Here is a 12,442-nt window from a genome sequence, read left to right on the forward strand (position 1 = left end):
TTGTTTCCCAACTAATAACATAAGCAGTTATACCATACACTTCCTTTTCCTATTTCTAAAAGCACCCCAGATACAATAACTGATTGATAACCTTATTATTTACATATTATATTTTAACACCAAAGAAGTCCTACATTTAGACTGAGCTAAAATAGATTTTGCCACATTTACCATGAAGACATTTTGTATGTACCAAGTGAACTTTAAAAAGTCAGAAAGCAATGAGATTTTTCAAAGAGTCCATCACTTACTGAAACTAAATCTAAAGGCGTTTGTCCTTCCTGATTTTTAAGAGTAGGGTCAGCTCCATGGGCCAGCAATAAAGCACAAAGCTGTGTTCGTCCCTTTTGGGCTGCTTCATGCAAAGGTGTAAAAGCCCACTTGTCCGTGGCATTGACACATGCATTATACTTTATTAGTAAAGCTGCTACATCTACATGCTGTAAAAGAAAATATTCCTGTTATAGTCTGAAATATTACCACATTTTAGTTCCCAAGAAGAAACTTACTATATACCTTTTTTTCCCATATTTTAAAACCTGTTCTGGAAATTAAAAACTGTGTTGCTCCCAAACATAATTTATGGGTAGCTGATTAAAAATTACAGATGTTTTAGTAACTTGAGAATTTAAGAATTCTATACCGGATGGGAACCAAATAAATGAACACAACTTAAATAACTTCTCATTTATTCAAGTTTTATAACTGCTAAACATTGATTTACAAATCAGCAACCTTTCTTAGTTATTCCAATTATACGACTGAAGCTGGCCAATATTGATTATAACATTTTAGGGTCATTATAAACTCAGGAACAACGCATCTGAAACTCTACAGACTTCTAGGAGTCCTAGTGGGTTTCCTTCCTGGCATCAAGAAATAAACAAAACTATCTTACTGAAAATAAAGAGATGATAAAGAAGGTAATACAATGAATGACAAATGTGCTGCATGTCACACAGCTAGCTTACAACAAAATCAGAATTGAGACCTGGACACTAATCTCTTTAGTCCTCATATTTACTCCCCTAAAAAATGAAAAAGTCAAGCTAAATGCCCCCCCCCCTTTTAAGATTTTATTTATTCATTCATGAGAGACACAGGCAGAGGGACAAGCAGGCTCCATACAGGGAGCCCGATGTGGGACTCGATCCCAGGTCTCTAGGATCATGCCCTGGGCTGAAGGCAGTGCTAAACCGCTGAGCCACCTGGGCTGCCCGCTAAATGCCCTTTGAATTGCAATACTGATTTGCACTTTGAAAATTTCAGAGATTTTAAATAGGAAAGAACTTACCCCATAAGATGCTGCATTATGTAAAGGAATAAGTCCTCCTTTGTCTTGGGCATTCACATCAGCTCCATGTTGTAACAAATATTCTGCAACTTCTAAATTATTATAACCAGCTAATTTAGAAAAGAAGTAAAATTACTTCCACTTAATATAAAAATAATTACATCTATGTATCTGTATATATCTATATAAGAAACACAGACATTCTTTAAAAAAACAAAGAGATTTTATAGAAATCTGATATTCCCCACTGGACTATTAAGATTTTATTTTATGGAAAAAATTGCCTACTGGTCTCAAAGTGGAAGGTTTCAGTGATGACACTCATTTATTCCAGAAACTCTCAAAAGTTGTAGACTGATTTGCTGTATCTTTCCTTTTAAAATCTTCTACCAAAGTCTTTACCTTTATGATTGTTATATGCAACTTCCTGAACTCAGGTACGTGGTCTCAAGGGCCACAAGTAGAAGGCATTCAACCATATAAAAGCCAAGTTAGGAACAAAAGTGGCTGGCAGAGTAGGAGACAGCACATCAGCATGTGTCTCAGGACCCCATTTTCCAAAAAGGCTGCAAAGATACGCTTTTTGTAGACAGAGATCTTAGGAATATACATCTCTGCAAGTCTAGCAGCAAAATCTAGAAATCAGCTAAAATCAGCTAAAGTCATGAAGTAAAACTTAGTATTTTATTAGTATGCCATAATCTCTTAGTTGTCATCTTGGGAAAGGTCAGCTATCTTAGTAACAGTCATATGGTAAAGTATGTTTTATTTGACACATAATCATAGATTGAGAGCAAATCTGGAACTTAACTTTGCCAACATAAATCAGCTATCATTTAAAACTTTAAAACAGTTAAAAAATATTTTTCACATTTATTTTTCTTGTAGTTTTTTATTCTTTCACTGAAGGATTATTTATTTATTTATTTATTTATTTATTTATTTATTTATGATAGTCACAGAGAGAGAGAGAGAGGCAGAGACACAGGCAGAGGGAGAAGCAGGCTCCACACTGACCAGTGAGTCCAATGTGAGCTTGATCCTAGGACCCTGAGACCATGACCTAGGTTGAAGGCAGACACTAAAACCAAGTGAGCCACCCAGGTGCCCAACAGCATGGGTTTAAATAGTAATTATCAAATGTTTTCTAGGTAAGCTACCATAAAGATATAGAAAAGCTTATATAAATAACTATACACAGCATAATTCAAATATACACAGATCACATTCTGTCTTGCATGGACAAGAAAGTCCTGACTGCCAGTGTAAGTATAAAAGCCTTTTCGCACCATGTTGGCATTTGTGGTTATCACTTCCAAGAGGCTCTAAAAGACATATAGAGTAAGTCTTTTCCATGGAAAGTGGGGTCTCAACTTACAGGGGGTGCAAATTTAAAGGGAAAAATCACATATAACCCAAATTATCTTTTAAATACTAGGAACACACTCAATTATTCACACTATGAGACAAATAAAATGAGAGAGAAAACAAGGGTAGACACTTCTATCTCCCATACTACACAAAGTGGCAGAAACATTTCCATTACTTTTTTTCTCTATTTTTTCTTTTTTAAATTATATGTACTTAGATAAATCTTATATATGTCAAATTATGCCTACAATGTAACACCACTGAAGTATCAGCTGAAAGCTCAGTGATTTGAATGCATTTTCAATGCAGCTAAAGAAGCTGAAATGAAATGTTGTACACCTGTACTAGAAACAAAGGTGCACTGTGTCAATTTCACGACTGAAACTTAAAAAAATGTATTGAAGCTTTGTCAGTACCTTAGAATATGACTATATTTGGAGATAAGGTCTTTAAAGAGATAGTTAAGTTAAAATGAGGCAGCTAGGGAAGGCCTTAATCCAATCTGATGTCCTTTTTATAAAAGGAGATTAGGACATACAGTGAGAGACACCAGGCAAGTGCAGAGAAAAGGCCATGTGAGGAACAGTGAAAAGGTGGCCATCTATAGCTGAGGAGAGAGGCATCAGGAGGAACCAATGCTGCCAATGCCTTGATCTCCAGAACTGTGAGAAAAGAAAATTTCTGTAGTTTAATTCACTCACAGTCTCTGGTACTTTGTTATGGCAGGCCTAATGAATTAATGTAAAAACTTTGGCAAGAGGTTTAGTAACTCTTGAAAATCTTAAGATTTTTTTTCTGCATGTGCTTAACAGCTATCATCAGAATGGAAAGCTTTAGCTTCCCATGAAGAAGGCTGGCTCAAACAGACTGATTTTTCAAGTTTCTGTAGCCAAAACTCACTCACCAAAGAGGATTTAAAACTATGGTGATTGGAATAGAACTTAAACTTCATTCACTTACCTGCTAAATGTAAAGGGGTTGAATGTCGGCCTTGGGTATCACGACAATTTACATTATCAGGAGAAGACAGCTTCTTTACTCTGGCTAAACAACCCTTCTTGGCAGCGTCTAACAAAGCTGCATCTCCCCTAAGTAGATCTTGGATATCTGTATCTCCATCTTTAACAAGATCCAAAGGAGTATTTCCATCCCTGTTTTTCTTTGTAGGGTCTGCACCATGCTGGGCATGTGAAAAACAAAGAGGAACTGGCTTAAGTTCGCCCTTAGTCTAAATGAGAAAATAGTCCATGAAACTATAGCAAAAATCCTATTTTATACAGAAACACTCTACCTTAAAGGTTAACATGGTTGTTATGTTTAATTTAGTACACAGAAAATTATAATAAAAAGAATACAGAGGCAGTTAAATATTATTGGCCTTTTATAATTGTAATTAATTATTATTGCTATTTTTTTTAAGTAGGCTCCACAACCTGGCATGGAACTTGAACTTAGGACCCTGCGATCAAGAGTTGCATCTAAAAAAAAAAAAAAAAGAGTTGTATCTCTACCAGCCAGGAGCCACCATAATGTAATTTAGTAAAAATTTTAAACTATATCCAAAATAAGGCAGTATTTCACAAATGATTTACTCTCATGTATGTTATTTGTAGTTTTCACCAACACTGAAATAAAATATATATTTAACATATCTCTTATTAAGTAATCACTATACCTAATATGGGGCTTGAATTTACAATCCTGAGATCAAGAGTCACATCTTCTATTGACAAAGCCAGTCAAGTGCCCTAATTTTTGTTTTTACTGTAAAATATCTACACTAGTACCTGTATTATACCAGAATTATCACAATTTTGCTAGTGCCAAATAAATCTGGCTTATAAATTAATTACATAATCCATAATCCATGAGGTTAAAGAACTATATAGGAAAAATTAGGATAATAATTAGAGACTGTTACTTGATGATAACTGACAACACAATAATAAATCTATGTGTGGTAAACATTCTCACAGATTAAGATATAATATTCATGACATTTATTCTGAAATCTAAGAGAATTAGCTTCACTTCATACTCCTTTACTAGCTTAAGTTTCTATTGAAAGTTATTAGAAATGTAAACATCTATGTACAGGTCCACAATAAGTACTTAAATATACCTGGAGCAGGAGTTTGCAAATTTCATATTTTCCTTTTGCTGCAGCTTCATGTAAAGGTGTAAATTTCCATAAATCAGCCACATTAACTACTGCTCCATGCTTAACAAGAAGTTCTGCAACTTCATAATGTCCATAAGAACAAGCATTGTGCAAAGGTACAAGGCCTCTGAAATGAAAAACTACATAAGCAATGCAATGCAAAGATGTTTAATTTACATAATTGCATACAGCTGATAAATTTCTTGAACTGCACAGGGGACTACACTGCTTATATTTTGTAGAACCTAAATTTATCAAAAGCAGAAATGGAATTATTTTTAGAGGGTATGGGGAGGAAATTTTAAAAGTGTTTTAAATTGTAGAGAATATAACAAACACCTATAGACTTTATCCAGAATTGAGAATTGTGTCTCTGTGTGTGTATTTTAAAGTTATTTTATTATTTATTTATTTATTTATTTATTTATTTATTTATTGCACACAAGAGTGGGGCAAAGGGGAGGGAGACAATCTCAAGTAGACTCCATGCAGGGCTTGATCCCATGACCCCCAAGATCATGACCTGAGCTGAAACCAAGAGTCAGATGCTTAAGCAACTAAGCCACCCAGGCACCCCCAAAATTGTATATTTTTAAAGAAAAAGAATTTTAAGATAAACTGGAAGAATTCAAATATCCTCAATACAAATGGAAAAATTTATCATATTAAAAAATCAATCTCCTTAGTCACTGTAAGATTATAAAACATTATGCAGATAAGTCTTTATATAAATGCTAACCATCATGAAATATTAACTGAAATTAAGAAGCTACATTTAAGCCAGTGGAGGGTAACAGACATCTCTGAAAAAGAGCTAAAACCATCATAAAAATATTTTAAAAAATGTTTTCAGATTTTCCTAAAAAAGTCAGATAAAAGAGGCCGTGACAATTGTTGATACTTGCCCTTTATCTTTAGCATGCACGTCAGCTCCATGTTGCAGCAGATACTCCACCACAGATACCCTATTATAGCCAGCTGCAAAATGGAGTGGTGTAGACTGACGCCCTTCAATGTCTCTGCAGTTGACACTCTGAACAGTACACAGTTTCTGCAGGATGGAACACAGTATACACATGATGCTACATATTCTGATTTTTTTAAAAAATATTTTTTATTTATTAGAGATACAGAGAGAGAGAGAAGCAGGCTCCATGCTGGGAGCCTGATGTGGGACTCGATCCTGGGTCTCCAGGATCACACCCTGGGCTGAAGGCGGCGCTAAACCGCTAAGCCACCAGGGCTGCCCATATTCTGATTTCTTTAGTAGAAATTCATTTAGTAGAAATTTCAAATGTTTGATTTAATTTCTTATCTCATTAAATCAGTATTCTCAGAAACTATTCTTATTTCACCTTGTCATTTATTGGGAATCCCTCTGGTCCTCTCATCTATGCCTGTATCATCTTTTGCTAAAGCTTGTGGATAAATTTTATCATTATCATTACTATTTACATAAAGGTAATCTAAAGTACCAATTATCAGCAATCCTAACTTCCATTTTGTGGAGGTACACTAGAATCACAGGAGCACCGGCATCACCTGGGGTTTGTTAAAAACGCAGAATCTCAGACCCCCACTCCTGAGTCAGAATCTGTATTTTAACAAGACACAGATGATCTATAAGCATATTAAAGTTTAAGAAGTTCTGCTCTAGACCAGTGGTTCTCAAATTTTCATGTGCCCTGGGTCCTACCTCCAGATTTTCTAATGCAGTGGTGGGGCCTGAGCACTTGCATTTCCTTTTTTTTCTTTTTTTGGGAGAACTTGCATTTCTAAGAATTTCTAGGTGATGCTTCTAGTTAAGGGACTACATTTATGATCCCTGGGAAAATTAGGAAAATAGTCAAATACTTTTTTGTATTCTTTGGGTTAGATGAGGAAGTCTAGCTGAGAAAAGCTTTAAGAATAACACTTTTATTCATGCTTGTATGAAAAGTACAAATGTTTGGGGGAAGAAAAGCAACACAAATTATGGTGCTCAAAAAAAGTTAAAAGACTATGAATTCTCGTAAAAACTCTTACTTTTTAGTATTCTATCCTATCTCCTAGGGATAATCTAAGCCTAACAAATCAAAGGAAGGAGCTATCTCTGGGTTTAGCCTCAAGGGGTTTAATTACAGGACTGATAAAGCTTTTTAATGCTCCCCAACCAAATGGCTGTTTCACTTGAGACAGTATTTCAGGGTCCCATTTGAGACATATTTCATGGCTTTAAAGCTGGACTCTAGGAATGAGTTATTTTTAATACACATGCCAGGTGCTGCTACATTGGGTAGTTTTCACCAGCTACTTTATTCTCTGTTTGTTTAGTTTTGTGTACTCTGAGACAAGTTTTTAAAAAAATATTTATTTATTTATTTATTCATGAGAGACAGAGAGAGAGAGAGAGAGAGAGAGAGAGAGACAGAGAGACAGAGACACAGGCAGAGGGAGAAGAAGCAGGCCCCACCCAGGGAGCCTGACTTGGGACTCGATCCCGGGTTTCCAGGATCAGGCCCTGGGCTGAAGGTGGCGCCAAACTGCTGAGCCACCAGGGCTGCCCAGAGACAAGTTTTCTAATGCTTAGTAAGAAGTATCTAGTCTGATGATCACATAATTAAATATTTATTGGGTAACACACAGATGTTATTGTCCCAATAATTCACACCAAGCCCCCTGTGTACAGATGGATTTTTTTTTTTTTTAAATTCATGATAGACAGAGAGAGAGGCACAGAGACACAGGCAGAGGGAGAAGCAGGATCCACGCTTGGAGCCCGACGCGGGACTCAATCCCGGGACTCCAGGATCGCGCCCTGGGCCAAAGGCAGGTGCCAAACTGCTGAGCCACACAGGGATCCCCCGGATGGATTTTAAAATCAATTTCCAGAAATCTCCTTATTTAAAATGACAATGAGTAAGTTTCCACAGAGCTCAAGTTCAGATGAGACCAACATATTTTGTTCTCAGAAAATCTAAAATTGACTTTGTGTGGTGGGCCTGTTCAGGATTGAGACACCAAATAGAAACACAATGAAACTGCTTCATGTAGCTACTTCCAACACAATATCAATAAATTTATATTTTTATAAAACTTACTACATGTCATCGTTCCCTCAAAGAGGACTAGCATTGTTTTTGAAAAGTCTAGGGGCAAGAATGGGAGGGGTGGGGGAATATAACAAAGCTTTTTTCTCCCTGCTAGCTTTGGGAATAAAAATAATATTATTGTCAAATTTTTTTTTCTTTCTAAAGTGGGGAAAAACTCCCAAACCCATTGCATTACTGAAGAATTATTTCATTCATAAAACATGCTGAATTAATTTTAATCTATATTAGATGAAAAGTAGTCTTGTTCTTTCAAAGTGTTAGGCTTCTGAGTTATTTACTGGGATATACAACTGGAGTTTTGTTAAAGAACTATCTGGTATAGGCATTAAGACATTACATATGACTCTATGGCAAAAAGTAAAGCAAAATCTGAGGAAGGGTTATTCTATGGAGGCCAACCACAGGAGATGGGCCATATAAGAAATGAAGTTGGCTAAATGAACTGAAGATTATCAGGTAACAGTGGCTCTGAAAAGTGGCATCACAGTGGTAGAGGGTAAAGAAATGAAACCAGAAGAATGACATTGACAAAGTGGCACACTGTTTAGTTCTGTTTCCCCTTCCTGTTGTATGTGTCATATGCAAACAATGGGCAATAGTTTGATATCTTATTCTTTCAAAGGGACAAATGAACAGGTTCTTTAAACAAAATTTCCATAAACATGCACTTTACTTAAATTTGTGATTGTGAGGTATTTACTGAGATGCATGTGAAACTAAAAAGTTTCTTTCACCGAACAATGATTCTTACTTGCAAAGAACTAGATGATCATTATTTACCTTTTAAAACAAGGCACAAAATATAAGTAGGTTCTTCATTACAACAGTACAGATTCATTAAACATGGAAAATAAAAACCCAAAGTTAAGGGAAGCATAAGATTGTATCTTACTTTTACAGTTTCTACATCGCCAGCCTTTGCAGCTTCCAGCAACTGTCTGTCTGCCTCTGAATTACCTAATGGGATACCCTCTAAAAAGAGAGAAGGAAAGAGTGATTAACTCCTATTGAGAAGGCAGGACCAAGCTTTAAGAGAGGCATCTTGCCTCAAAGTAAAGTTCTTTTATAGTTTGGTAGATTATAGAGTAAATCTCCATGGTAGTAAAGAAAACCAGAGGACTTTGTTAAAAATTTTTGTGAGACAAAAAAAAAATTTGAGGTGGAGGGAACATTTTATACACACACACATATTCATATAAATAGGCAAAATGTATATAAATGTGAATAAATATGTTTTAAACAATATAATGGTATACAAAATAGATGAAAGATGGCATGTTCTACAACCAAGGCCACAGGATAGTGGTAAGGCTTTAGATTAGGAAAATAAAGGTCAGAGACCTAACCATGGTTCTGCCCTTAACTAGTTATCTAAAGTGGGGGGCAAGGGGCCTCAGATTTTTTTTTTCAGTTCTAAAGAGAAAAAAGATGGACTAGAAGATAACTAAAATAATTTTCCAGTCTGAAATTATATTTTATAGATCATTTAAATTATCACAGGAAAGGAAGAAAACATGTACTTTTGTATCTTAGAACAAAATAATCTCTAATGGGTTAAAGATTTAGGGCTAAAAAAAAAAAAATCATACCTTAAAAATACTAAAAAGAAAATATAAGTGAGTATTTTTATACTTGGAGTAAAACATCTTAGAGTAGGACATTGAGGGCAGAAGCAATATTAATTTGGAAAAATATGTCAGGCAGTAACATTATAACATTAAACAAAGTTATAAGGCAAATAAAAAGTGGAAAAAATATTACAACATATATATTAAAAAATGCAAATTAAAGTGAGATCCTGGGTTTTTCTTTTCTTTTTCATCCATTAGTGGGCAAGGAGGAAATGGGGGAGCTACACTGACAATATTTCTGTATATTGCATTAAAAAAAAATCATCTATTACTTCTGAAGTTCATACACACACTCACCCAACCAAAAGGTTAGGAATCATAATACCTAGTGCTGACAAACAGGTTTCATCATATGCTGTTAGCAGGAGTATAAAGTAGTACTTTAACCACCTTTCTAGAAGATGACTTAACAATTACATGTTATCTTTTGACCTGGAAATTCTGCTTTGACAATCTACTTTATAAAGGTAAGACACAGCACTGAGCACAAAACTAGTAAGACTGTAAATGTCCATCACCAGGCAACTGATTAGGACTGGTGTTAAACCCCCAAATTGACACTGAAACAAATATGCAGTATATGAGGAACTAAAGGGAATCGTGAGTCTTGTAGTTACTTCAGTTTTAGCCATTTCCAGAAGGTTTTATCAGCCTGCCTTCATCTATTCAGTGTTTTTCTCAAAAGGTGGTTTCCAGATCACAGGCATAAGGAACATCAAAGGTATTAAAGATACAAGAGGGGATGCCTGGGTGGCTCAGTGGTTGAGCTTCTGCCTTCAGCTCAGGGCGTGATCCTGGAGTCCCGGGACTGAGTCCCACATTGGGCTCCCTGCATGGAGCTTGCTTCTTCCTCTGCCTATGCCTCTGCCCCCCCCCGCCACCCCCTCTCTCTCTGTCTCTCATGAATAAATAAAATCTTAAAAAAAAAAAAAAAGATACAAGAGGCTTGATTTGTTGTATTTTTTCTCATTTGAACTTTGAGACATCAGAGTCATTTTAAAATTTACTGGGCCAAGTTTCTAGGGTAAAATGTATAACCTACACAAAATGTATAGATATTTGATCTAAATATTTAAAAACATAATGAATACCCACATATTCAATAGTTAAATTTTAATAGTTAAATGTTTTAATAAGTGAAATAGTTGGTTACCGTTTACAAATTCTATATGTGTTACATATAAAGGACCTAAAAAAAGAGTAAAGAGGGAGGGCCAGTCTTTAGAGTATTATTTATCATCATGGATGCTCAACTGAGAGACATCTATCTTTTTATGTTTTCCTGTCTTTAAAAAAATAGGAACTACTATACCTTTTTCTTTTTTTAAGATTTTATTTATTTATTCATGACACAGAGAAGGGAGAGACATAGGCAGAGGGAGAAGCAGGCCCCATGCAGGGAGTCCGAAGTGGGACTCATTCAGGGACCATGCCCTGAGCCAAAGGCAGATGCTCAACCGCTGAGCCACCCAGGCATCCCAAGCAACTATTATATCTTACTCCTAAACACTCTCTAGGTAAAAACTTAAGAGCCACTTATTTACTTGGAGACATCAGGCAGAAAATGCTATTGGGACAAAATCACAATTAAGATTTAATGATATTTGGAATACCAGTGTAACGAGTTAAGAAATAACGGCCAAGTATTCTACATTTTCTTTTTACTACCAACTTCTATATAATATACAAAAAAATTTATTTTTAACGTTTTATTTAGGTAATCTCTAAAACCAAAAAACCAAAATGGGTCTCAAATTCATGACCCTGAGATCAAGAGTTGCATGCTTTACTGGCTGAGGCAGCTATGCACCCCTCTGTGAGAAAATTTATAGCCTCATTTTAAAAAGTTGATTTCATGAGAGCATTTAATACCTTGAAGAAGTTGCTGCACGTTTTCATTTCCCATCTGTAAGGCAGTAAAGCCCTGAAGGGATATGATGCTAGGATCACACCCATAGCTCAGGAGTAGGCGGCAGGTCTGCAGATGACCACAATGTGCAGCTCTGTGCAGAGAAGTCTGACCGAGATTATCCAGAGCATTAACCTTAACAATGCAGAAAAAGCTAAAATTAGCATCCAGTCATGTATTTAACATTTGCTACCAATTTAAAAATCCCAATTATTCTCTCTTGAAGCCTATTATCCAGTGCCAAAACAAAATGCTGGATAATATGCTTTATGAGAGAATAATTGGGATTTCACCAGTTTATGAAGGCTGTTATCAGAAAAGACCCTTTTTGGGTTAAAAGTAGGAAATGTTGAATAACAGCTGTATTTGGCATTAAAGTATTAGTGTCTTTACTGCATTTAGAGGTAGACATTGCCTAAAAAAGTTTAATCCACATATTTTTATGAATCTTTGAGGTCCAGAAATGTGGAGACTAACCCCAAGACAGACAACAGTAACAAAGCCAGAGACTAAATAACATTACATCATTTATTCCTACTGGCTCAATCTTCTACCTTTTTTATCATGTAAAATATAATCTGTATAGATAAATACATTATGGTATGTTCACATAACAGAAAGTACTTCTAAGTAATAAAAAGGAACAAATAATTGGTACATGGATGAATCTCCAAAATATATGAAGGAAAAAGCCTTACACAAGAGTATGCATTGTATGATTCCACAGGCATGAAAGCCTAGAACAGGCAAATCTAATCTCCATAGGAAAGAAATAAAATTGTTGTTGCATCCAGGGGTGGAGATCACCCTGGATGGGGGTCCTGCCTCTGCCATGAAATAATGTTCTATACTTGGGAGGGTTTTGGTTACACAGGTGTATACATTAGTCAAAATTCAGCAAATGTATATTCAAGATTTGCATAATTCATTGCATGTAAGTTTTACACCCTCAAAAAACCTGTAAATAAAAACTGACCTCTAGAT

At 35.6% G+C, this 12,442-nt stretch overlaps 1 protein-coding gene across 1 annotated transcript in view; it reads right to left on the minus strand.

The window, feature by feature from the left end:
- Positions 1 to 12,442, minus strand: part of TNKS2 (tankyrase 2) — a 68,185-nt gene that overhangs the window by 22,032 nt on the left and 33,711 nt on the right. The window contains exons 12-18 of the mRNA XM_041743090.1: positions 11,422 to 11,593; positions 8,811 to 8,890; positions 5,732 to 5,877; positions 4,788 to 4,953; positions 3,626 to 3,845; positions 1,295 to 1,404; positions 252 to 440 (exon numbers count right to left, since the gene is read on the minus strand). Coding sequence (XP_041599024.1) covers positions 252 to 440; positions 1,295 to 1,404; positions 3,626 to 3,845; positions 4,788 to 4,953; positions 5,732 to 5,877; positions 8,811 to 8,890; positions 11,422 to 11,593 — 1,083 coding nt within the window. The remainder of the gene's footprint in view (positions 1 to 251; positions 441 to 1,294; positions 1,405 to 3,625; positions 3,846 to 4,787; positions 4,954 to 5,731; positions 5,878 to 8,810; positions 8,891 to 11,421; positions 11,594 to 12,442) is intronic.

The sequence above is a fragment of the Vulpes lagopus genome, chromosome 2, assembly GCF_018345385.1.
Source record: "Vulpes lagopus strain Blue_001 chromosome 2, ASM1834538v1, whole genome shotgun sequence".
Lineage (NCBI taxonomy): Eukaryota > Metazoa > Chordata > Mammalia > Carnivora > Canidae > Vulpes > Vulpes lagopus.